The 27,539-nt window shown below is 40.7% G+C and overlaps 1 protein-coding gene across 1 annotated transcript; it reads left to right on the plus strand.

The window, feature by feature from the left end:
- Positions 1 to 27,224, plus strand: SERPINE3 (serpin family E member 3; the record flags this gene model as incomplete). The annotated part of the gene is given in 12 exon segments (XM_081127740.1): positions 1 to 251; positions 1,324 to 1,451; positions 6,660 to 6,802; positions 6,806 to 6,893; positions 7,836 to 8,033; positions 9,876 to 10,008; positions 10,010 to 10,093; positions 16,000 to 16,100; positions 26,384 to 26,470; positions 26,954 to 27,072; positions 27,076 to 27,081; positions 27,084 to 27,224. Coding segments are annotated over 12 exon segments (1,479 nt in total).
- Positions 27,225 to 27,539: the final 315 nt, after the last annotated feature.

Genomic DNA, 27,539 nt, shown 5'->3' on the forward strand with positions numbered 1-27,539 from the left:
ATGGCGGGGATGAGGTCAAGGGGAGCCCAGGACAGGAAGGGCCTAACGGCTGAGTGTCTCGGAGGAAGGCGACAGGAGCTGCAAGAGCACTGCGACCTGATCATTTCACAAATGACTGTGGGCTGGGACACCCTACCTTGGAACACACAAAGGAAAGACTTCTCCACACATGCACCTCCCACCCCGACTGGGCAATCACTAAAGCACTGCCTTTGTGCTTGGCTGCAGGAAGGAGAAGTTGGGAAAAGAGGGTGCTTTTCACCTTGGGACTTCATCTGAGGTGAACACCACTGAGCCCAGTGGCCTTACTTGCAAACTTCTCATAGGAAGTGACTTTGGACTGGGACTCTCTCACATCAGTCCTGGCTGATATCCAAGTTAGACAACTTAGCAAAAATGGCTGCGGGCATAATCACTGAAACCAGTTTGAACTTTGCCTTTCTCTTCTTTGCGTTAATTTCCGGCTAAGCTCTCGTTTCCTTGGAGGGGGACATTTCTGTCATAAGAGTAATGTTTGTGTAATTCTGCTCTCTATGAAAGTGGCTTTTTTTATAAAAATAATTTACATCACAAGAATTCTTATATTCTAGGTATGATTAGTTCATGTGTCAATATTTTAAGGTGCATTTATATTTTCAATATTTTGTATATTGCTCACAGAACACCATTCCTCATGTTTTCTTAAATGATTCACTGAGCTCTCTATACCTCATCAATTCCATATTTGAAATATAATTACAGCTATCTTGTATGATTGTTGTAATGATTAACTGAGAAAATACAAAGTTCTTTTTAATATAATATGATTTATTATTATTATTATTAATGATAGACATGGCACAGCTATAAACTAAGTACCAAGGAAATTGAGTAGAATGTACTTCTTACATATCTTTTTCAGCATAATGGTTTGCTTCTCATCTGACCAGGGCCTTGCCCAAGGTCGCACGTCTAATAAGGGAACAGAAGCAGGCCCCGAATCCAGGCCTTCGAGCTGACAGTTTTGCTTCACAGTGTTTCTAGTGCAGACACAACAGGATGCAGGAATGCAGCTGGGGGCGGGTAACCAAGGCTGCCGCTCAACGAACACCTCCCGCCAGCCATTCTCAGCCCCCGGCCCAGAGCCGGGATGTTGTAGTCCTGGCTGGATGGGACGGCGCCCCGCCTCGCCCTCCATCTCTTCCCCCTGAACTGCAGGAACCCTCCCGGCCTCCAGGCGGCCCCTCCGCGCTCTCTCTGCCTCCGCGGAGGAAACGGCGGCCTCGCGAGGCCCTGACCTCGGTGGAGACCGAGCTTGCCCTCCGCCTCCGCACCGCGCGGCAGCAGACGGAGACGGAGCAAGCCTTGTCGCTTCTCCCCCGGCGTGGCCGTCCCTCTAGAGACCCTGCAGTTTGGAGCCCAAGGGAGCACTGGCCGGCAGCTGGCAGAGGCCCTGGGTTACACCGGCCACGGTAGGAGGCTGCTGGCTCCTGCTCACTCTCACACTCACACTCCCCGCTGTCCTCCTGGCCCTCACACTCAGTCTGCCTTGGGAGATGGGGAGCTTCCAGCTACCAGTGCTGGGCCCCTAGAGGGGGAGGACCGCTAGGCAGGAATGTAACAGAAAGCATTTAAACTTTGGGTCCCGGTTCCCCCTGACGATTTTTTAAGGTTCTCTTTTAACCTCGGATTCCATGGCAATTTTTCAGTTTCACTTCACAAGCCCTTTTACAGTGCTTACTAGGTGTCAGGCCCTGTTCGAAGCACCTCACAAATATTACTTTAATTAATTGTCACCACAGCCTTATTGAAGTAGGTAATTATATCATCATCTTCATTTTAGAGATGAGCAAATAGGCACAGAAAGTTTAAGCAACTTGCCCAAGGTCACACAGCTAGTGAGTGGCAGAGTTGAGACTCAAGCCCAGGCTGTCTGCCTCCAGAACCCATGCTCTTGACCAAACTGCTTTCATAAATTGTGACTTGTAGCCAGTGCCATCTCTACCCACATATTTTTATGATTATGTATTTTAGAGCAGTTCTACCAGCAGTGGCAAAATTCTCATGAATGCCACGTCAGATACACCTGGCCGACACCCACAGCCTCTGGCTTAATGCCTGGCTTGGTATTGACCTACCTACTGCATTCTAACACACTCATCCACATAATTTTTTCTTCTCTTAGAATAAGTTGTCAATAAAAAACGATGGGAGTTACAATTGTGTAAGTTAATATTTTTTAGAAAGTACAAGAACTAATACCAACACAGTCTTGGTGAGAACTTCCTTTGAGCTGGAATCTTGCGGTGGCACACAAAGGTGAGCACTGAAAATGTCAGGCCACGGCACCAGCTGTGCTTCCCATCCCCTTCCATCTACACCCAGTCCCCTGCCAAAACAATTCTCGTGAACCTGTAGGACAAAACATAAATGTATTATCTCTCTGGGGGTAACCAAAAACAAACATAGGTTATTGAGCTTAATTTTTGTATATCACGAACATGGACACATCCATGGAGTTATTCGTCAGCCACATTAGACTCAGTGTAATGCAATTCATCAAGTACTCTTGAGCTCTTGCTGTGTGGCCGGGCTGTGCCAGGAACTCAGCATCCAGATCTATAAAGAAAACTCTGAGCACAATTAGGTCTCACAAGACTGATGCACCTGGAAATACAATCTAACACAGGGCAGTAAGTGTATTTATTTGAAATCAGTTAGTACTGAAGAGCAGTGGAAGGATGATTTATTCCACTGGCAAATCAGGAAGGCTCCCAGAAGACAACATCTAAACTGGGTTATAAAGACCAAATAGAAATATGAAAGAGGGGCAGGCATTTTAGCCTAACTTAGAGCAGAGTCTCTGGGAGGTCAGGATTAAGAAAAAAGCAAGAAATGCAAGTGCAGCAATTCTGCAGAGCAAGGGGAGTGATCATAGTCACTTCTCTGTTGTCGGGTACAATCACAGTACCTGGTTAACCAAATATGATAATTGCAGGGTTTCCATGGAGCCCATTCAAGAATTACGAATGTCAAGAATGCTTAAAAAAAAAGAATGCTTAATAGTCAAACTCTGAAACATAATCCCACTTTTTTTCCCTCTTGCTCAAAAACTGCTTTATTATCTTACGGGGGCATGGTTAATTATTATGAATAGGGATGTGCCACTTACAGAGTTCTAGTTAACAGAATACCCCATAGTTTGATTTGCGCCAAGATAGCTCAGGGAATCATGTGTGTGCTGCTTAAAACACTCATCACCTGCCTTAGCCTAGTCTTTCTTTTCAAAAGTCAATACAGACCAATAAATAACAAGCAGCATTAAAGCACAATCTGGGGTCTTGGGGCATTGTTCTTGTTTAATCAACAAAAAGATCTATCCAAGTTTGCAGTAGGACACATGAGCACTGTCATCTCACTGTGTATCCAGCCAATGTGTGACAACCAGGAACTTTGCCAGTATTCCCACCTGCTGGTCAGATAGGCACAGCCTGAGACTCAGAGCAGACACCAGCGATATCACAAAAGAGTACCTTTGTTTTCACCACATGAAATGCACGATTTCCCAATGCCCTAATTTCTACGGATTTCCATTGCTTTTCTAGATAAATTAATAAAGAACACTTTACAGTTTTCTCTCAAGCATGAGAATGCTGCTAAGAACAGAGGCCTCGGAAATGAAGGTGGCCTGGTCCCTGGGAGGGAATTCTGTTTGATGTTGTGTGTGGATTTTACTTTTACATTTATTTTGTCATTTGATCCTCATAGAAACCACATACAATCTCTAGGCCTCCATTAATAATCCCCATTTTACAAATGAGACAAAAGGTTAATGATTTGACAAGACTCAGCTCACCCAATGGGCAAGTAGCAGAGCCAGGATTCAAGTCTCAGATTCTCTGACTCCTAATCCTATGTTCTTTCCACAATTCCTTAGCCCCACTCTAAGCCACTGAGCAGTTACATAAATACATATGCACCTTGCATTCTCTAGTTTTCATCAGAGGTATCCTGTTACTCTCTCAGACCAAACAAACCCTTAGGATGCCACCCTAAACTTAACTCTCTTTTAATTTGCAGTCAATTAAAACATCAGCATCAAAAAGATAGTTTTTGTAGTTTGAGAATTTTATGTACATTAACCTTACAAAGTCAGGATCCATCAAATGCAGTGTTACATTCAAGAAGTTCATTTCAGCAAATGTATTAAAAAGGGAGGCACTCTCCACGCTGGCCTTGCAAATGAGTTAAAAGGCTGGTCTGCAGCAAGACCCATGAAAATATCATTTTTTCTTCTGTCACTTTCTTCTCACTCTGCACCCATTTCAGAGACCGTCTCCTCAAACTCTCCACACCTCCTTCAGGACATTCCTGACCTCTATAGCTCCTATGATTTTCCCTCGGGCTTCCCTCCCTGCTCAGCATTCCAATAAAGCCACCTCACCCCTGTCCAGCAAGAAAGACGGCTTTCTAGGAGTGGGAGGCCGGCAGGAATGAAGCCAGCAGTGGCAGGGTTCTCCTACAAGGGCTGCCGGAGAGGAGCACTCACATTAGTCCCTTTTGCCCCGTCACCGATAAGGACCTAGGAAATGTATGGCGCTAAGGCAAAATCGGAGCTTAGTGCTCCATGACGCTTTGTGCCCACATTCATCTCAAAAGGAAAAGCCTCTCCTGAGCAGGAGACCAGTGCTCCCAGCCCACCTGTCCTTCATCTGTGGGCAGTAGAGCAGTGAAGAGCCACCTCTGACATTCCAATGACACTGAGCAAGTTTATTCATTTGTCTGAGCCCAGCTCCCTCATCTATAAGTGGGGATCATAATAGCATTTACGTCCAGGGTTGTTGAAAGGATTAAATGTGATTCTGAATGTGGAGCATTTGGCACAGTCTGGGAACACCATCAACCTTCACTACTTTTTATTCTGGTGTCTAGAAAAGCTCTTCCTGTGTGCAGATGGGCAGGCACAGACTAGGCTCAGGTGGAGAAAAAATTTCTGAAGCCAATGTATTCTGCTACTTTAATGTGTCCAGCTTAAAAAAAAAAGCATTGGTCCCCTGGCCCATCCCTAAGGTCACACTACAGAATGGACCACTGAAGTGACTCAGTTCACCCCTGCAGACAGTCAACATTTCACAGGAACGTGATTCAGTAAGTACATATGACCCCTCAGAGAGGACAATTTGATGAGTATTTTTTCATTCATCTCTTTTCTCACTAAAATAAAAGGCAAGCATTGGAGTTCTGCTATAATTCATGATATATGTATATATATCACATCAGATATATATCTATATATAGACATATATTTATAGATATATAAAATCTCCTGAGTCCATTTTTTATAGTTGTATTGGTGGTAAAGTTTTATGGACGAGTGAAATCTGTCCACAACTGTGTTCTGTGTCTGGCGGCTGGGGCCTTGGCAGAGGTGTGTTCTGGGTGCCTGTGCTCCTCCAGAGAACTTTGGCCAAGCAAGTAGAGAGTCTGCCGCTGCCTCATGGCCTGGCCTCTGTGACATGAAGGGTGTTGGAGTGGATGCATCCCAAGGCAAGTCAGAGATACATTCCAGCAAGTATCCTGAGAGAACTGGCCGGGGCAGGGCGGTGCAGAAAGAGGGTACAAATCATGTGTCTCACAGGGGAGATTTGTGGACAGCCACATGACTGTGCCTAAAAGGAAGGAGTGATGAGGGAGACAAGGAAAGGGCGTGTTCCAGAGCCAGCCTGCCCAGAAAGGACACCTGACTGCTGGAAAAGTCCAGCCCACATGTATCAGGAGCAGGACGCTTGGGATACTCAGCTGTGTTCTGACTCAGCAGCAGGCGAGGCAGTGCTCCAGCTGCAGATGCCTAGGGGAAAAGAGAAGCCACTGTTGTGGATAATAGGGTGAAAAAGAAACCTGCTATTGATTATGGAGGGAGGGAAGGAAACAGTCTCCTGTAAAGCAGTAAATAAATAGAAGTCCAGCTGTCATCCAAGAAAGTGGAAACTATCAACTCTCTCAAATGTTGATTATTTCCTCAACCTTCTTGCAGGCTCTTACTGACAATAATAACACAAGCTATCTGCTGGTTTTTAGGGAGTGGGGGATGGGAGGCATTCTTACTTTTCCTTTGTGTTTCTCCAATTGAAAATACAGTTCTGATGCATCCAAATGTCACTTGGGCTTGTGATATGCAGTCATAGAGATGGATTTTAGACCCTGTACCAGATATATTGACCATTTTTTTCACCCTGGCCACTGTCTATCACTGTTACTTGTGACTTTTCCCATAAATTGGTTGACTTTGTAAGTATTTGAAGCTCCATCACCCTGCACACTAGACCTGCAGCTTTTCCCAGTCCTCTCTACTCTAGCACTGATCAACATTTCTGAATCAAGAAGTTAAGGGAAAATAACCTCTGAGATGTTTGTAGTTTTTGTGTTTAGCTTAATCACAGCCAGATTTCTTTCAGATATAGCATGGTCCTCCCTCCCAACCCCAACTTCTGTGGATCTGTAGATCAAGGCTAATTCCTGTGCAGTTTAGCTACAACTTTACCAAACTGGCTCTATATGGTAGATGAACCTTATGAAATGAGTAGAGTTTCTGGGACCACATTTCAATGCAATGTGCAAACGGAGTTGTGCTAACTCCCTACTCACACCATTGTCAATTTATCCAAACACCTTTCTCATAGACCAAATAGTGAGAGACTTCTTGCATGCTGTTTATGCCACACTACCCAACTCCAGCCAAGGCACCAAGATGGAGCTGGCCTGCACCCTATTTGTGCAAGCAGAGATGCCACTCTCCCCCTGCTTTGTGAAGCAGGTCTTCTGGTAGGCCAACTGCAGCCTGGAGCCAGCCAACCTCAGTGAGTCCAATAGCACCACCGTCCAGGCCAAGGAGTGGGCCTTCAGGCAGAACGCAGGTAAGAGAAAACCGTCACCTCAATGAGGCTAATGTCAGGTGGCTGAAAAAACAGAATACTACCCATTACTTGTCAGAAACCATGCAGATAGGTACTTGGGCTGCCTTCAATTGCAGCAGAAGTTTGTCCTCTTGAGAGACCTTACCCTGACTTAAAAATTCCTGTCTCAGCTTGTGTTGCCACAGGATCAAGGTCACAGTAAACTGCTCTCAACCCATGGACAAATGTCCTCTAAGAAAGAGGAGGAGTTGCCGCAGCTATGAAGATGCTGGAGTCTGGGGCCATGCTGACTGGGTTCAAATCCAAGGTTTCTATTTTGAGCAACTGGGTGGATGTTGGCTTTGCCACTGATGGTACATGGCTTTGGACAACCTCTCCAAGCCTTGGTGTCCTCATCCGTAAAAATGGGAATAACAATAGAACTGGTAGGAGAGGTTGGTAAGGGTTTGTTAAAGCATTTAGAACAGAATCTAGCACAAAGTATGCATTTATTAAATAAATAAAGGGCTGGGCAAAAACCATCCCATGAAGGGTGATCAGCCTGCTCCTCTCTCTGGAGAAATTTATATTTGAAGATCGTTTCCTGGAAGTTGTTGTCTGAGGCCCAGCTGTGGGAGAGGTGGGGGTGGGGTGGGCTGGGGGTAACATTGAGCAGCATCTCCCAGCACAGCACTCAGTCCCTTCCAGGGGGCTGCCTGAGCAGTGCATGCCTAATGCTTCCTGGGAAGCGGCCCAAGATGGGACCATCTGGAACCAGCTGAAGCACCCCAACCTGTTCAGAAAAGAATTAAATCTTGGTCTTCAGCAACAGCTAGTCATAAACACAATTCTGTAACTAATAGGTACTAACAAGCAGGCTACAAACCAAACTTTGGTGATATCTCAGCACCTTCTAGAATGTGTACGCAGGTGTCAGCCACACAGTTGCTCTCCCGCTTGCAGGTGAGGGCCCAGAGGGCTCAACGTGGGACCAACGTGGTGCAGCATTTGCTCAGCTGGCGCTTGTAAGCACCGTGTCTTTCCAAAGCTCCTGGTGGCAGAGATTCCCCTCCACAGACACTCAGGTCCTGCCTTTCACCTGTGCGCAGGGCCTCATCCTCCAGGTCCCCATGATGTACCAAATGGCTGAGGTCAACTATGGTGAGCTCACTCTCCACCAGCCAGGGGTATAAAGCGGGAGAAGCCCAGGTGTCTGCTCTGAAGGGGTCAGGCTGAGTTCCTCTGTGGTTACCTCTCCTGTGCGTTACGTGGAGTAAGGAACAATCGGGCAGCTAGGAGACTCAGAGAGGACAGTGAGGAAGCAGATGGGGAAGAGAAACCCATTTCATGCCTGACATTTCCCTCTGCACTTAGTAAATGGACAAGTTAGTGTGAAACCAAAAATGTTTGGACCAAACCCCTCCCCTGGCTGATATTCCCTTAAAATGAATATTGCTTCACTGTGTGGTGCTGAGAAAGGATGGAAGATTGAGTCATGTCTAAAAGTTCTCAAGAGCAGGCCCACACTGAAAGCCATGGTCCTGAAATACCACCACTCTGCCTGACCACCCTGCCTGATGGCCACTCATGTCAGCAAGGGCCGGGCAGCCCCCATTCTGGCAGACTAGTGTGTGGTGTGCACACTAGTGGGGTCCTAACAGGCAAGAGAAAGGGACCCCACCATCCTGCCCCACACACCTCCTCTCCTTCATTGGCAGGCTCAGCCCCCTCCAGCTTGTGGGACTAATAATGTTCTCATCCAGGAAAAAGTCAATGCAATGTAAATCAGTGTTTGGGAACTTTGTCATTTAGAAAGCTTGCTTTTCCTCCTGCTTTGATTCCATGCTGGACATATTATGAGTGCTCAGTGTATTTATTTTTGTTTATTTGACCAACAATTATTACTAGAAGTCAAGGAAGATGGGAACGGAACAGTGTCTATTGGATAAGTAAATATACATTTACAATGCACCATAGTTCTTGAAGATCTGGCTGTGACCCATGCTGGATGAGCTGACTTTCAGCTGCATGGTGGCCAGTGGGTGGGGATGCTCGTTTCTCCCAGCATGCACTGCACAGTAGCTGGCGCATAGTAGAGGCTGAAGTAAGGAGTGTGACCCATGCCCCTGTCTTTCCCCACTGAGCCTAAGATTTTTGCCTTAGTGGCCAGCCATCTCTGCTGTCCCCCAACACTAGGGCACAGGCCTCGCTGTCCTCCCACGGAAGGGATCAGGCCTGGAGCTCCCCAGAGGCTGCCAGCTCTCCCCAGCCTGCCTGGATTGCTCCATATTACTTGCCTTCTTCGTCCCGTCACTGGGTCTTGCCACTGCCTCTCCATTCACCAGCAACCATTGCTGGTTCTCCCTGTCTCTGGCCATCTGTATCTGCTGCCACCTGTCCCACCACGTGCTTCTGAAAACATGCTCTGCCTAAGGGGTTGGACTTGTCCTTGACCAGCCATTGCCTTTGTCCACAAGCTCCCAGCTTTCCAACCTGAGACCTATTTGTTTATGTCACAGGATACAAATTATCTGCCCCAGGTCAAATCCAGCCTGTTGGATTGTTGTGTTAGGCCTATGCAGTGTTTTAAAAATTGTAAAATTTCATATGACATCTGAATTTACAGCTTTCATTCAAAGATAGGAAGATCTGGCACAAAGAGCCTGAGTCTCCACATGGCCATAATAAGCCAAGATTGTAGTGGCTGCCCCTTTAAGACAGGTCTATGGTTTTCCCGCACATCATAGTCCCTACCATGCCCAACCACTGCAGGCCCTGTGATTCAAGCCTTGTGAGGGTATCCTAAGAGATTCTAGGTCCTAGAATCAGAAAAGGTAGCCATAGCTACTTTGGCTTCAAACTGCTTCCTGAGAGTGAGATGGACACCCCGTTAATAAAATGCATTGTTTCCAGTTATGTGTGTTTACCCTTCCCAGAGTCTGGCATTGTTTAGTTCCCTTGGCTACTGGGACAGATATAATCCCCCATCCACTGAACTTCCAGGCCAGTTCCAGGACCCTGTGGGCCATCAGGTGGGATTGCCGGAGCTTCCTTACCCGGCAAGTACAGGGAGTCTACTCCTGGTGCTGCCATGTGACAAAGACACCTCACTGAGCTACGTTGATCAGCACACCTCACAGCCAGCATCATCCAGCACACCTCACAGCCAGCATCTGGACCTCCAGCCTGAGGAGAGCCAGAATGGAGGTGTTCCTGCCCAGGTAAGCAGCTGCGTCATTGTTACAGGGAGTTCTGCACCATGATCCAATTGGCTAGGCCTGGATTAGAGAACCCAGGTGGTCACACTCGAGGATCTGTCTGTCCTTAACCATTTGGCCAGCTTGTCTAATGTACCCCCAGAAGTTAGGCCAAGGGGGAGTCACCCTAGAATTTGGGTCCATTTCAGAGTCATTGCTGACTAGCTCATTACACAGGCTGAAAGGAGCTAATTTCCTGGAGTCTTCTCAAGAAGAGCTACCATACCTTTACTGGGCCACACTGGAGCCCCCAGGGCTCCACTCCAGCTTCAGGTCACAACTGGTTGTCTGGGCAGGGAGAGAAGGGCAGTGCAGTTACATTGGAAGAATGTACCCCAAATTTTATCACATCCTAAGAGTATACAACTGTCATTTTTCCAAAACAAAAGGGGCAAGATAGCTTTTGTAATTGAAATACAGGTACGATTTTAATCTGAAGGCAAATTAAGGCATAAAAATTTAAGACTTTAAGGTTTCTTTCTTTCACTTCTAAGTAAATAGAGTTGAGAAAGGCCAATAGATAAAAATACAAATTGTTAAAAAGTTAAATGATAGTGCTAGATTTTGCTTTTCTAAAGCAAACTCTATTTGCAAATTACTTTGCAAAAGATCTCTCATTGAGCTTCTTTAAATAATAAGCTTCTCCAGTACATTTGAAATCAGAGTAAATTTATAATTAATTTGTAGATCAGCATTAAGTGAAGACTGTTGTCTGAGGCCTCATTTTCAGCATGTGGATTCTTCACACTCCTTCCCACAGGCCTCCTTGGCCTCCTCTACTGACCAGGCTCCCAGCCACGCTGAGCCAGAGGCCTTGGCAGTGCTCCCTCGAGGAGTTAAAAATAAGCCCAGGCACTGGAATAAAAACACCCAAAGAAAGGCCCAGTAAGTTAAGGACCAAGGTCTAAAGTGGCATCTAGCATAGCCAGGGCAGAAGGTAGGCAAAACTCACCAAGTTAAAAAACAAAACAAAATCCATAATGAAGTAATGCCACATAAGAAAGGCTAATAATGTCAAGTGTATCATTGTTACATGAATAAAACACTTAGTTATTAGTTCAACATAGTATAGGAAGCTAAGCATGAGCATTTTTTCTAACATTAGAAGTGATATATGTATTTTTAAGATTCACCAGAACTCATAGATCCAGAATGAGTTTTGCCCTTCCTTCAAGGAGCTGCTTGCTGATCATCATGGTATATGGTTTGTGTTTACTAAGGAAGTTTTCTTTCTTTTTTTAAATTGAGACCTAACTCACATACCATAAAATTTATTCTCTTAAAATGTACAATTCAGAGGTTTTCAGCATATTGTCAAAGTTGTGCAACCATCACCACTATCCAATTCCAGAACATTTTCATCACCTCAAAAAGAAACTCCAACTCCAGTAGCAGTCACTCACATTTCTCCTCCCTCACAGCCCTAGGCAACAACTAATCTTTCTGTCTCTATGGATTTGTCTATTCTGGACATTTCATATAAATAAAATCATACAATATGTGGCCTCTTGTGTCTGGCTTCTTTCACCAAACAGTGTTTTCAAGGTTCATCCTTATTGTAGCATATATCAGTACTTTATTCTTTTTATGGCTGAATAATATTCCATTATATGGATATATTACACTTTGTTTGTCCCTCCATCAGTTTATAGACAGTTAGGTGCCAAGACACTTTTGGCCTGTTTCTACGTTTTGGTTTCTATAACTATTCATGTGGATACATATTTTCAATTATCTTGGGTATATGCCTAGGGCTAGAATTATAGGGTCAAGTGTTAACTCTACATTTTCCATTTTGAGGAACTACCAGACAGTTCTCTAAGGAGCTGCATTATTTTACATTCCCACCAGCAATATATGAGGGTTCCAGTTTTTCCATGTCAACACTTATTATTGTCCATCTTTTTTAAAGCCCCTCTTTATGTTTAATGGTACACAGTTTCACTTTGGCATAATAAAAAGTTCTGAAGTGAATAATGGTGATGGTTGGGCAGCAATGTACTTAATGCCACTGAATAATACACTTAAAATGGTTAAAATGGTAAAATTTATGTTGTATATATTTTACTACAATTTTTTTAAAGTTCTTCATGGAGAAAAGGGAGATAGAAGAGGACAAAGACTACCTTCCCAAATTATGAATTAGGGATATTATAAGGTTTACCTTCAGAAACTGTATGGTTATTTTTAGTTATGTTAGTTAGGATGCATTCACCTGCTCTGCCCTCCAGCAATGCCTTCCTCTGTGCTTTGGCTTCCTCCTCAGGCTGGAGGCAAGAGACTGCTGCCCACCTGACCTCGTAACTGTGTGTAACAACAGCTGTAGGAAGAGACAGTCCCCATCTTTTTTTTGTTGTTTCCATCCCGGTTAATGTGAAATGGTATTTCATTGTGACTTACATTTGCATTTTCCTAATGACTAATGACGTCAAGCATCCTTTCACGTACTTTTTGGCCATTTATATACCTTTTTTGGAGAAATACTATTTCAACCCTTTGTCCATTTTTAAATTGGTTACTTATCTTTTTATTGTTGGGTTATAATAGTTCTTTATATATTCTAGATACTAGTCCCTTATCAGTTATGCAATTTGTAAATATTTTCTCTCATTTTGTAGGCTGTCATTTCACTTTCTTAATGGTATCTTTTGAAGCACAAAAGTCTAAAATTTTGATGACATTTTATTTTTTATTTTTTTCTTGTGCTTTTTTAATGTAATATGTAAGAAACTATTGCTTAACCAAGGTCACAAAGATCTATGTCTCTGTTTTTTCTAAGATTTTTAGCTCTTATTTTAGGTCTTTGATCCATTTTTAATTAATTTTTGTATATGGTATGAGGTAAAGGTCCAACTTCATTCTTTGCATGTGGCTATCCAATTGTCTCAATGCCATTTATGGATAAATCCCACTGAATTTTCTTGGCACCCTTGTCAAAATCAATTGACTATAAATGTACGCGTTAATTTCTGGACTTTAAATTTTTTTCTATAGGTATAAATGTTTATATTTTTGCAAGTACCACACAGTCTTGATGACTACTTTTTTAGTATATTTAGAAATCAAGAAGCTTATAAGTCCTTCAACTTTGTTCTTTTTTAAGATCCTTTTGACTATTCTGGGTCTCATGCATTTTTATATGAATTTTAGAATTAATTTAGTTTCTGTGCCCCCCCCCCGCCCCCACCAAAAAAAGCAGCTGGGATTTTGGTAAGGACTGTGTAGAATCTGTAGATCAATTTGAGCAATATTTCTTTCTAACACAATTAAGTGCCCCAATTCATGAACACGGTGTCTTTCATTTACTTTAGTTTTTTTTCAATGACATTTTTTAGTTTTCAGTGAACAAGTTGTGTACTGCTTTTGTTAAATTTATTTGTAAGACTTTCGCTCCTTTTGATGTTATTATATATGAAATTTTAGATTGTTCATCACTGGTATAAAGAAACAGAGTTAATTTTTGTATCTTGATCTTTGATGAACTCAGTTATTTGCTCTGCTAGTTTTTTCTGTATGTGTGTGAATTCCTTAGGATCTTCTACGTACAAGACCAAGGCATCTTGAATAGAGATAGATTTACTTCTTCCTTTCTAATCTGGATGCATTTTATTTCTTTTTCTTTCATCGTTTCCATGTATACCCTTCAGTACAAGGTTAAATAGAAGTGGTGAACATTCTTGTCTTGTTCCTGATCTTAGGGGAAAACATTCAGTTCTTCACCATTAGGTATTATGCTAAGTTGTGGATTTTTGGTAGGTGCCCCTTTTTAGGTTGAAAAAGTTCCCTTTTTATTCCAAATTTTTTTAATGTGTTTTGTTTTTGTGTTTATGAAAGGGTGTTGGATTTTGTCAAATGCCTTTCCTGCATCTATTGAGATGACCATGTGGCCCTTGTCCTTTCTTCTATTAATATGGTGTTTTTCACTGATGGATTTTTCACATGTTGAACCCACCTTGCATTCTTGGAATAAATCCCACTTGGTCGTGGTATGATTTATATGTTGCTGGATTCAATTTGCTAGTATTTTTTGAGGACTTTTGCCACTATTCATAAGGTATATTGGCCTGCAGTTTTCTTGTGATGCCCTTGTCCAGTTTTGGTAAAGGGTATTTTTGTTTTGTTTTTTAACTCAAGATATTTTTGTAGTATTTCTTCTGGACTGGCCTTCATAGCCATACAAGAAAAGAAAAAAAATCACTCATCTTTTATAGTTGTACTTCACTTTTACTATTATCTTTAGTCACTAAAAATAATATTACAGTTTTATCATCTACCATAATCACTGTACTTGATTTCAAACACCCCTTAGCTCTTTCTCGATACCATCAGAAACAACAAAACCACAATGGTAACAATAAAGTGCATGAGCAATGCTGAGCATGTTCTGAGCACTTTACAAGCATTATTTCACAAAGCTAAGAAAAAGTACTACTATTATGTTTGTTTCACAAATGAGGAAACTGAGGACAAAAGAGGTAAAGTAACTTGTCCCAGGTCCCTCAGCTAGTAAGAGGCTCAGCCAGGATTCAAATCCCAGCACTAGATTCCTGAGTTCATACTCTTAACCACTGTTTCAGCATTAAAAGTCTTCAAAAGATGTATTTTAAGTATTTGAGAAATTTCAGAAGAGATGATCAAAGTTATTTTTAGCAATGTCAGCACTGAGTTGGAAAAAGCATGTGCCCTTTTTGGAAACTATGCTGAAGATCCAAAACATCCATGTATGAGAAAATCTGGTACTTTTGTTTAAAATATCGGTCACGTTCTCTTGTAGGGCAATGAAGACCTTTGATATTAAATGGTCTTGTCCAGTATTTTTACTCTCCTATAAGTCCTGCATGGTTTATAGAAAAAGACCTCTAAATTTTACTTTAAACTTTTTTATTTTCAAAGAAAAATAATATCAGCAGTCCTAAAGATGCCTCAACAGTAAAATTTAAAATATCATGCCTTTGCAGAAATACTGCAAAGTTGGTGTGCTCATTCTTCCTGCTCTCAGGACTTACTAGGAAAACCAAAGCTTTAACTTGAATTCCTTCCCTGCTGTGTCAAAGGCACACTGCACACAGCAAACATAAAAATATGTCTTATCAATTATAAACATATTGAATGAGACACTATTAATTCTCAGTCAACAACTTTTCTGCACCTACTATGTGTGAGATGCCACATGGGATGGGAGGTAGCAAAATGTAGACGGCAAGCTCTGCACTCAGCCAGCCTCGATTTGAGTTGAGCTCCACCGCGCACTCATTGTCATCTTGGGCAAGTTTCTTTAACTCTTAAGCCTCAGTTTTCTCATCTGTAAAATGAGGATAATAATAACATAGTTATGTGAACATGAAATTAAATAATCCACATAAAATACTTTTCTCAGTGCCTAGCACATGGTAAGCACTCAGTAATTATTATTAGAAAAATTAAAAATTCAGGGGGTAGCCTCTCTTCTCAAGTAGCTTATAATGTCATAAATAACAATAATAGGAAGCAAAATGTTTTGTACATCAAAAGAGTAGAACAAAGTGTAAATGAGGCTTTAATAACCAAAGGTCACAAAACAGCTGGAGAGTAGGGGATAACAATTGAATTGGGCTTAGAGGAAAGGATAGTAATTCAAAGGAAGTCAAGGAAGATGAAGAACATCTGGAAAGAACAGCAGATGCAAATGTACAGAGGTGGTAGAGAGTGCTGTGTGGTTGGATTATTTAGTGAGTAGGGTTTATGGGAAGGAGCAATAAAAGATATAACTGGAAATGAGCCTGGAGAACCCTGACATTCAAAGTTGGGAGTTTGGAGGTTATACGGTGCATATAAAAGTATATTGAATGAGAATTTTAAATGAAAGTTCATAGTTTGTTTTTGTTTTTTAGATTTAGGATCCAAAATCATTTCAACTTAAAAAAGATTTTAAATTCTTGGGGAGTCACCGATCTTTTTGATCCACTCAAAGCTGACTTGAAAGGAATTTCAGGTGACAACAGTTCTTCCAAGATTTTTGGCATTGTGTTTGTAGGAAGTTTTATTATATTTTGATAAAGGGAGTCTCATTATTATTACTTCTACAGAGCCTTCAGTGGTAATCAGCCAGAGTTACGTTGGATTGCTTTGCTTCTTATAACAGTCAAATTTGAGTTAGACTTTGTGGAGGAGGGGTGTTTCTTGAGCCCTCTAAGTACTGTTGTCAGAGACCACCTTCTGAGTGAGGTCAATGATCATAGGACCCAGAGTAACTCACCCTCCCTCTGCCCATCGTGACTAGGAGCATGCCAGAGACATTGGTGGAACAGCACAGCTCTTCCTGCTGACCTCCCACTGCCATGCCGACCTCACAGTCACCTGTTTCTCCCTCCCTCCCTGTACCTACTTTGTCTTCTAATAAGCCACCTTGACACTTTCCCTCACCCATCCAAATTCCTTTCTTCAAATCATGCCCGCACCTGAAAACTTGCCCTAAAATTATCTCCTTCTCAGAGTCCATATTAAATTCCTTTGCCCATAGTAGACATGCTACTACTAACCAAAAGGAGCTGTGTTTGCCTGTGATCTGACTGGGGACTTACATCAAATATTAAGAGGGTGGAATGCCAGAGCCTTATGTTCCAGAATCCTCTCAGGCGACCATTAGCTGAGTACTGCCAACTCCAAAGGCTCAGGTTCATTTCTGCTCTGGACAGTAGTAAATTATCTGTATGAAGATAATTGGCCTTGACATTTTCCATGCCTGATAAGCTTGAGATTCTCTATTTTGAATGCTAGAACCTTATGGCACAGAGTTTTCTAATTCTTTGCTCAGAATCTTCCTTCTCAAGCAACCACAGAAAATATGGGAGTTTGGTCTACAAGAGGAGTCTTGTGCTATAGATGTGACCAAACAGACTAACTGGCAGAGTTACTTACCAAATACAACACAGGAGGAAGAATCTATTCTAGAGTAGTTAAAATCCACCAACTCTGCACTCATTTCCTAAACATGCAAAGAGGTAAGCAAAGCAGTGGTCAAGTGTATGGATGCAATGCCTCTGACAATGCTTGGTGCACAGTGGATGCCCCATAAATATTGATTTGGTTGAACGACCAAACCAGAAATTTTCCCTGGTGACACAGGCATAATATGACACTGTAGAAGAAGACTGGAGGGCAAGAAAAGAGGAAGGGATGGATTTGATGCATTCTATCTTTAATATGGTGCAAAATCCAATCAAAGTGTCTTCTTGCAACCCTGGAGCTCAGCCATGGCATCCCTGTTATGGATGACAACACCATTTTTCTTTAGATTACTGTAGTTCAGACCTTTGGGGCTATTCCTGACCTTTTCTTCCACATCACTATATGCAATTAATCACTACGACTTACTGATTGTTCCTTCATAGTTCTTAAACATCTCTCTGCCTTTATGTCCTAAAAGTACATCTTAAAATGCCTTAAATCCTGTGTCCTCAAATAGGACTGAGCTTAACTCACATCATGCAGCTCCCCTATTGATAAAGACTTCCAAAGCCTTTAAGCTCCTCTGACAAGATCTAATAAACCTAGTTTAAAAAGAACCTTTTTGATACCTAACCTCTTTTATTATAATGCAGCTAAAGTCTACTTGTATTTATTTAAATCAGCAGAAATATAGGCTCATGGATCTGGCTTGTTAAATAATTATGGAGCAGTTATCATGTGCCAAGTGTGAAGTTTGTATTCATGCTTCCTGCTGATAAAACACACCAGCCTTAAAAACTTCTCTCATAAAGTTTTGTTCCTCTAATGAGGGGTCACCAAATAATGGCCCAAAGCCTGTTTTTATAAATAAAGTTTTCCTGAAACACAGCCACTCCCATTTATTTACAAATTACATATAGCAGCTTTCCTGCTACAAGAGGAGAATTAAGCCGTAGCAACAGACACCATATGGCCTGCAATGGCTAAAATACATATTTAATATCTAGCCCTTTGTAGATAAAGTTTGCCAACTAAACTATTGTTTTCCAATGGCCTTTCTTTAACCATAATCAAGAGACTAGTCACTTATGTGCCCAAGTGGTCTATTGACTTAATTCTGGACACATGGCCACTGAATCTAACATATAGTTCCATCAATCCTATAATGGGGTAGCTACCACCAACCTTCCCTCTTACTTGTGGAAATGAAATTCTACATCATATAGCAAAACATCAGCAGAGAGCTTGCCAGAGAGTAAATGATCAGAAAATGCTGGTCTCCCTTCCTACAGTTAACAAGAGGTGACTATGCAGTTTTGTATTATTGATAGATCAATAGCTACAGGGGAACATTTGTCCTTTTCTTTCCATCTGGTTCTAAAGCCCAGAATCATTTTACTCAAGTTCTCATCTCTTCCTTCATGTCATTAAATCCTTTTTTGCTCCCTGAAGAACTTGCTCAGTGTCATTTCAAGAACCAGCTGAGCCCAGAATGTACTTTCTCTCCCCAAATATCCTTGACGCTGCACGTCATGAAGCTTTTAAGAGTAATTCCAGTTTTATTTACACTAAGATAACAGCTAGAGATACACTTCTTGAGCAGTCCCATTTCCTGTAGGATCAGCAGGCTTGATATAAACCTATGCTTCCTAAGCCAAGAAATATTCCTTGTGCACAAACTTGAAACTGTAAAAACACTATTTTATCCTTGACTTTTATAAGGGAGTAATTAGTTTCCAGTCTCTGGCTCAATAAGAAGTACAAGCTGCCTGTTAGTATGGCTTAAATGAACAAACCACCCATAGTTTGGCTGCACACTGAAGTTAACTTCTGTCACACCTGATGACTGCTCAGAACTGCAATAGGTCATCAGGATGGTGACATAGGTCCTTTTGAACTTCAGTCCCCATCCCAAGATTAACTAGCAACTAGCAACAGACAAGTCACCATTGTGAAAATCCTAGCACCCTGGGATGGGGTTGAAGCACCCCTCTGAAAAACGGAGACTGAGAACATTAGAAGGATAAGAGAAATGGCTACATTCTGACTACATCACCCTTCCTCCAGGCTAACACAGCACTGTATCCAGTGTCTCCCCACCAAGGTCTACAGTTTCTCCAGTAGGCAAAGAGAGCCCAAGGTGGACATCCAGCTCACCCAAAGTGGCAGGATGCTTCCTGACAAGCCCACTCAGGTCTTGCCTCACAGAGGCCACTGGGGATCAGATAGAGATGGAGAAGGGGGGTGGGACAAGTCTTACAGTAAGCAGCCCTCAAACCTTGGTAGGCCATGATCCTGCTTGCAGGGCACCTCAGCAAAGACTCCAGCCAGCAGCAGTGCTGATCTACAGCGTGGAGCCAGTGGCCCTGTCTGGCCAGAGAGCTCGGTTGGCAGTTCTGCCTGATTTGGGTTCCCAGTCAGTGAGCCATACTACTACCCCACTGAAGCAGAGAATTCACAGCCACAACAAACTAGTGAGTATAGCCTCAACCCAGATAGCCAAGAAGTCCATCCTACAGCCCCATTTGGGCAGAGGGCCAAGTCAGCAGTCCTGCCCAACTGTTGAACATAGTCTCTGCCTCGGTATAACCAAGGAGCCTGAATAATCCTGGGAAGCCTCAGAGCCCAGCCCACAGTACCACCAAGCCACAGGCCCAACTTACAGCAGCATTCAGCCACAGAGCCCAGCCTACAATCCCACTCAGCAGTGAAGTCCAGCGTTTAGTCCCACCCAACTTCAGGGCACAGTCTGTGGCCCCACCTAAACATTGAGCCCATCCATCATTACCATCCACTTGGGAAGCACAGCCTGAGATTTCACTTGACCAGGAGCAATTGTGGAGCCCAACCCATGCTAGCCCAATCATGGTGTCCAACTAGTAGCACCGCCCTGCCAGGGAAGAGACTGTAACCTCACCCAGCCAGAGGTGACTTCAGGGCTAGTGGCCCAATCTGACCATGGGACATAACCAAAGCCCCTCCCAAACCAGGGGCCCAGCCAAGTACCCCACCCAACCACAGAACCCAGCCAGACACATTCCCCACAACCTCAGAACACACGCAGTGGCCTTGCCCTAATAGAGACACCAGTAGCAAGCCCCACCTGCCCAAGAATACGACCAGCTGACTAGTGAAGGTAAAAAGCAACCTCCAAATTCTGGAAGAGGAAACTGCTTGCTTAAATGCACAAATACCAATGTAAGGAATCAAGAATCATGAGAAATCAGAAAAACATGACAACACCAAAAGAAATAAATAAAGCTCCAATAACTACCCTAAAGAAATAGAGATCTATAAACTAACAAATAATTAGGATAATCCTCTTAAAGTAGTTTAGTAAACAAGAACACAAAGACTAAAGAAAATTAGAAAAATAATGCATAAACAAATTAAGAAGATAAGTCAACAAAAGAAATAGAAACCACCAAAAAAAGAAATTCTAGAGCTGAAGAATACAATGACTACAGTGAAGAATTCAAAAGAGAGCTTAAACAAGAGAGTTAACCAAGCAGAGGAAGGAATCAATAAAATAGAAGATAAGTTATTTGAAATTATCTACCCAGAGAAACAAAAAGAAAATGAATGAAAAAGTGAAGAAAGACTTTGGGAGTTGGGGACATCCATAAAAAGAAACAATATATGCATTATGGGAATCCCAGAAGAAGAGAAAGAGAATGAAAGTCTATTTAAGCAATGGTTGAAAACTTCTCAAATTTGGGATGAGAAATAGGCATCCAGATTCATGAGGGAGGCCTAAAGGATCCCAAAGAGGTTGAACCAAAAAACGGGCTACACCAAGACACATGACAACTAAATTGGCAAAATTCAAAGACAGAATTTTGAAAGCAGCAAGAGAAAATAAATAAATTACATAAAAGGGAACCCCCTTACAATGATCAGTGAATTTTTCAACAGAACAGGAGAGTGGGATGATGTATTCAAAATATTGAAAGCAAAAAAGCTGTCAACCAAGAATACCATAACAGGCAAAGCTGTCTTTCACAAATGAGAGATAAAGGTATTCCTAAACAAACAAAGCTGTGGGAGTTCATCACCCGTATACTTACCTTACAATATATGCTAAAGAACATTCTTCAAGCTGAAATTTTTAAATTTTAATTAACGTTATGAAAATGCATGAACATGTTTAAAAATCGCTGTTAATGGTAAATTACATGTAGAGTCAAAATCTAATTCCCTAATGTTGTAATGGTGGTGCATCATTAGTTAGAACCAACCAACAAATTCTGTAAAGTTGCAGGAACAAAGTCAACATATATATATATATCAGTTGTGTTTCTAACAGTGAACTATCTGGGGGAAAAAATCCCATTTACAATTGCATCAAAAACAACTCTTAGGAATAAATTTAACCAAGGGAGTGAAAGATCTCTACACTGAAAACTACAACACATTGATGAAAGAAATTGAAGAGGATACAAATAAATGAAGGGATATTCTGTTCATGATTTGGAAGAATTAATAATATTAACTGTCTGTAACAAACCAATCCTCAGATTCAATGCAATTCCTATCAAAATTCCAATGGCATTTTCCACAGAAAAACAATCCTAAAATTTGTATGGAAGCACAAAAGATCCTGAATAGGCAAAGCAATCCCCCCAAAAAAGAACAAAGCTGGAGGCATCACACTTCCTCATTTCAAACTATATTACAAAGCTATAGTAAAAAGTATGGTACTGGCATAAAAACAGACATAGAACCAAGGGATAGAACCAAGACCACAGAAATAAATCCATGTACATATAGTCAATGAATATTTGACAAAGGAGCCAAGAATATCAATGGGGAAAGAGAGTCTCTTCAATCAGTGGTGCCGGGAAAGCTAGACATTCACATGTAAAAAAAAACTGGACCCCTATCTTATACCACTCACAAAAAATTAACTCAAAATGGATTAAAGACTTAAAAGTCTAAAACCATAGAACTTCTAGAAGAAAACATCAGAGAAAAGTTCCTTGAAATTGGTCTTAAGAATGATTTTTTTGATGATAGCAAAAATACAAGCAACAAGTGCAAAAATAAACAAGTGGAACTATATCAAACTAAAAGATTCTTCACAGCAAAAGAAACAATTGATCAAATGAAAAGGCAACCTATTGAATGGAAGAAAATATTTGCAAACCACGTATCTGTTACAGAGCTAATAGCCAAAATATATAAGGAACTTATACAACTCAATAACAAATAATAATCATCATCAAATTAAAGATGAACGAAGGATCTGAAGAGACTTTTCCAAAGAAGATATTCAAATGGCCAAAGGTATATGAAAAGGTACTCAACATCACTAATCATTGGTGAAATGCAAATTAAAACCACGAGACATCACCTCACACCTATTAAGATGTCTATTATAAAAAGACGAGATAACAAATGCTGGCAAGGGTGTGGAGAAAAGGGAACACTTGTACACTGTTGATGGGAATGTAAATCGGTACAACCACTATGGAAGGCAGTGTAGAGGTTCCTCAAACAATTAAAAATAGAACTACCAAATGATCAGCAATTCCACTTCTGAGTATATATCCAAAGGAAATGAAATCACTATCTCAAAGAGATACCTGCACATCCATCTTCACAGCAGCATCATTTACAATAACCAAGACATGGAAAAAACCTAAGTGTCCATTGACAGATGAATGGATAGAGAAGTCATGGTATATATACACAATGGAGTATTATTCAGCCATAAGAAAGGAGAAAATCCTGCCATTTACAACATGGAAAAACATTAAGGGTATTACACTAAGTAAAATAAGTCAGAAAGAAAAAGACAAATACTGTATATCATTTATATGTGGAATCTCAAAAAACCCCACAAAAAACCTAAACTCATAAAAACAGAAAGTAGATTGGTATTTGCCAGGGGCAAGGGAAAGGGGGTAGGGAAAGGGTGAAGGTGGTCAAAGGTACAAACTTCCAATTATAAGTTCTGGGGGTGTAATGTATAACATGGTGACTACATACTGTATATTTGAAAGTTGCTAAGAGAGGTCTTTGAAGTTAATACACAAGAAAATTGTAACTATGTAACATGATGGATGTGTTAATTAATCTTATTGTGGTAGCCATTTTGCAATATGTACATATATCAAATCATTATATTGTACACCTTAAACCTACAAAAAGTTATATGTCAATTATATCTCAATAAAGCTGGGGGTGGGGTGGGGAGAAAGGTGTGAGGAGTAAGCTAAAGAATGGAGAAAGCAACTAACCAGAGCTTAGATTCAGAGGCCATTTCAGCTTCTTTTTAGCACTCTATATATCCTGGGCTGGATGCTATGTGACACCAACTCTACATCTTTTACAACTTTTTACAATTAAAAAGATGAGAAAAATAAACTAGAAGCAAATTCTGGCAATAACTTTCTAAAAAGCCACTAAATTTGCCAATAGTAAGTAATTATTTAAAGACAAAAGACATAGCAAATGATATATTTATCCTGCTTTATGAGAACCTGAGGATCAAATGTAGAGACATTGATTTACATTTTACAATCTTGTGTTTACACAATGTCACCTTATAAAGACTCTAAAACCTTTTGAGAGTATGACCACCCACACACAAAGAATGGTGGCCCCCACTAACCAAGGGGAAGTACCACTGAAACAATCATTTGAGTGAGACTTACCCGAGACTCATTCTGTCCTGTGCACCTATGATTCTACAGACACAATCAGCATTTCCTTACAAGTAAAATCAGATTAAAAAACATGAAGGCAGCTGTTTTTATGGGGAAATGAAGCAAATGGACAGAAGAATGTCTAATATTCATTCATCCAACATTTACTACCCACAAGCATTACACTAGCTGAGCAAAGAACAAAGTATTTAAAATGACTAAGACAGCTTCTGCTTTCTAAGGGCTAACAATCTAAAAAGTAAGGTTAACATGTAAACATGTTAGATGTTATGGAAGAGTGGAGATTATGCCAGGAGCGAGAGTAAGGAAGAATTTTACCTCTTTGATTTGGATATTGAAATGTAATATAGGAGCAAATGGGTTTACTATGGGCTAGTTTCCCAAAGTATGTTATCCAGAACACTAAGCTGGTAAATCTGGAGAAAGGGGATGGTGTGGATGTTTCCACGATTAAACACTACATATTATAGTCCTCCTATAGGATTCACTGTGAGCATTAGCAAATTAGCAGCTCTAAGAGGCCCACCACTGAAAACAAAAGCACAAAACTATTCAATCTGCATTTCCCATCTTAATAAACCAGGGAACCCTTTTACAGAGTAGCACTTATAAACAATCTTGTAAACAAATTTTGAGAAAACACGTTGTACGGCCTCAATGGCACTAAGTAGCTGCTAACACTGCAAGAGAGGATGAGCCCAAAGCCAGAATCCCCTTGTGCTTGGCCTCTTTTAGGTTAGATTCATTAGTTGCATGCAACATTTCAGTAGCTACTTAAAAAAAAGTTAAGCACACAGGTATCTGTAATACAAGATCAAGCAAGCAAGAAAACACAACCCACAGATAAATCCTGATTTCTTACTTTGAGCACAAATGTTCTTCTAAAATGTTAACTCTTACCAAAGACAAAATTTAAGAGAATGCAGATGCTGGGGCCTGATGGGCTATGGGTCTTGGCTTTTGGCTGTGCAAACATGTAAATGTCAATTATTGAACCCTTCCTGTAGTGTGGAGAAAAGCTATTAAAATGAAATTCTCAAGTTGCAGTCTCAAGAAACTGAAATAGCTAAACCCATCTAACCGAAGATTCAGTCATACCAATTGGTCCCATTTCTCACATTGTGCCAAGGTGCCTGGACTCTAACACAAACACATTTACTATATTTTAGTTGGTAATGGGTTTCATAGTAAACCTCTGCTCATTTCATTAACATTTATTTAAAATGTTCAGGTATCATACTAGATAGCAATGAAGTAACAGATTAGTAAAATCTCATGACCACCAAAGAACCATGTTTTATTCACAATTATCATAGAAAAATTCTTTTCTAAAAGATTCTGCAGAAAGACCAACCGCTTAAATGATCAGATTCTTCACTGGTTTTAAGACAAGAGGTCAATGTTTCCATTGCTTTCTCTGGCCTTGTCAGGTCCCCTTCAGTGATGCTGGAAAATAACTGCCCCTTAAAGAGAATTCAGCCAACTCACAATTTCCTGTGTACCTAATTTACAAGTGGATGAAATGCTGCAGATTTTATACTGTGGGCTGGTTCTATTCTCTCATGATGTTCATTTGCCATCTTTTGGTATGTGCATAAAAATGCAAAACAATTTAAGTATTTGTCTAAAATGAAACTTCCTCAAAATACAGATAGTCAAAATGATTAAGATGCTTACCACAGATGCCCTTCCAGTGGCATGCTAGAGTTAACTAGATACTTTTTGAAAGATGATTGTGTTTGTGTGAAGGGGTGGGTGGAAGTGGGCACTGCACTATCAGAAAATCTGCATATGCCCAACTCTGCTTATCAAGAGTGTGACCTTAGATTGCAATACTGCACCTAAAATGAAAGGGTTGTACTGAACAATTTCTAGTTTCCTCTAGCTCTAAAGATTCTTAATTTTCATTCTTTATTGTGTGATCAAGTAATATTTCATTGTGGAGTTACTTAAAAACGATTAATGGGTTAAATTATGAAAATCTGTTAATTCCCCTAATGTAAAATATTCCTATTTGCTAGGCTTATCTTTGAAACTGTTAGCACACAACTATGATTGTTCTCATTTTCTTTGCAGATTCTAGCCCATGAGGCAAGTTAATTGCATAGCCGATATATTTCAGTATACAGAATGCATTAGACACACTATCAATACAATAAATTATGCCTCTTAAAGCCTATAGTACAAACCTTCCACTCTGTCATTTAAAAGTGGCTTTTAAAATGCAGTTCAAGAAGGTATTCAAGAGAAATCATCTCAGAAGCTTGCTGAAAACGCAGATTCCTGGCTCCAGAATCTGCATTTGAACACATATTCTGGTGATTCTTACACCACCTGAGTTTTAGAAATGTTGACTGACGAAAAAGTTTAAATATTAACTAGTAACTATTTTTGAAAATAACTAATTGAAAAAATGGGGCACAGCTATGAATATCAATTTGGGGTTTTAAGATAATTTATTAAATTTGAGGTTTTGAAAATTGCATAAAATACTGCACCTTAAGAATTTTCTAATAAGCTCTCCCTAGCTATACAGTAAGCAACATAAGACTGTAACTAAGTTCAGTGCATCCTTTAATAATGTACTCAAATCCCTAAACCAAATGCATAAAAAAGGCATTAAAGCAATTCACATATTTGTTTCCTAGGGTTTGTTTCCAAGATGGCTTTTATGTTTCTGAAGCAATCCACAAAGCCGAGATTGAGGTTTCAGAGGAAGACACCAAGGCACCCGCAGCCACACGTGTGTTCGTAAGGGGAAGTCAGCTGCCCAGACGGCCCCACTGCTGCCTGTGTCTACCTTTGTTAGATTTAGCCAGTTCCATCTTCACACTTCTAAAACTTCCTACTGAAAACCCCAAGTCCAGAAGTGGTATAGCAATAAAAAAAAAGTCAACAGAGAACAAAGTTTTTGAAAAATAATGGGAGAAGTGATATCCATTTTGAAAAAGATGTGTAGCATCATCCCTATAAAGAAGGAATAGTCATTCTGAAAACTTTCAGTAAAATATTCCATGGAATATTTAAAAAGACACAGGTTTTGCTAAGCGGTATCTTTTCTCTTTAATTTCTCCCATTTCACCCCATCATAACTCTAAATGAAATTATTAGGATGCTTTTATTTCTTCAAAAATCAAGGGATATAACCAACTTTGTACCCAATTTTAATAGTGACTTTCTTCAAATGAATAGAAAATGCAGTAAGGTTCTATTATCTTTCCTGCAGCTCTATTGTTACTAAAAAGGTCTTGGATTCCTATTTTTAAAGCAGATTGGCCATTCATCTTTTTCCTGAGAGAACACAACACAGGTATTATAGTATTTTTTGTTAGAATTCAGATAAATTAAATATTTAGCAGTGTCTCTCTAGCAACAAGGGTTCATTTGTCCACTGTAGCCTAAAGCAAGCATTCCCTCTAGCTAGTTCCTATGGTGTTTCAGAATCTTCCCAGTTGCTATGTTGTATATCCCAAGAAAGGGTAACATTTCATAACTAAAAGGGAAACTAATATCCTCTGTGGGGTTTTCTTCCTTCTCTTAGCTCATCTGTAGTTTATACAGATTTTTTAAATTTAGGTTTCTACTTCTGGGTGGGGAGGCTTAGAAAAATCATGGAAGTAAAATAAATGATAAATCTTGACTTTTTCCAGTTGTTGCCGAGCTTTGTTGTCATTGTAGGATAAAAGAGAGTTCTTTAAGGCCACTAGAGTATCCACGAAGTCCTGAGTCTCAGCAACCCTAATGGTAAATGAATGCATCGAATTTCTAGCCTTTCTGTTGATCTTTCTTAAGCTTGCTAAAATTACACAAAA

Source organism: Miniopterus schreibersii (assembly GCF_964146895.1).
Source record: "Miniopterus schreibersii genome assembly, chromosome: 2".
Classification (NCBI taxonomy): Eukaryota; Metazoa; Chordata; class Mammalia; order Chiroptera; family Miniopteridae; genus Miniopterus; species Miniopterus schreibersii.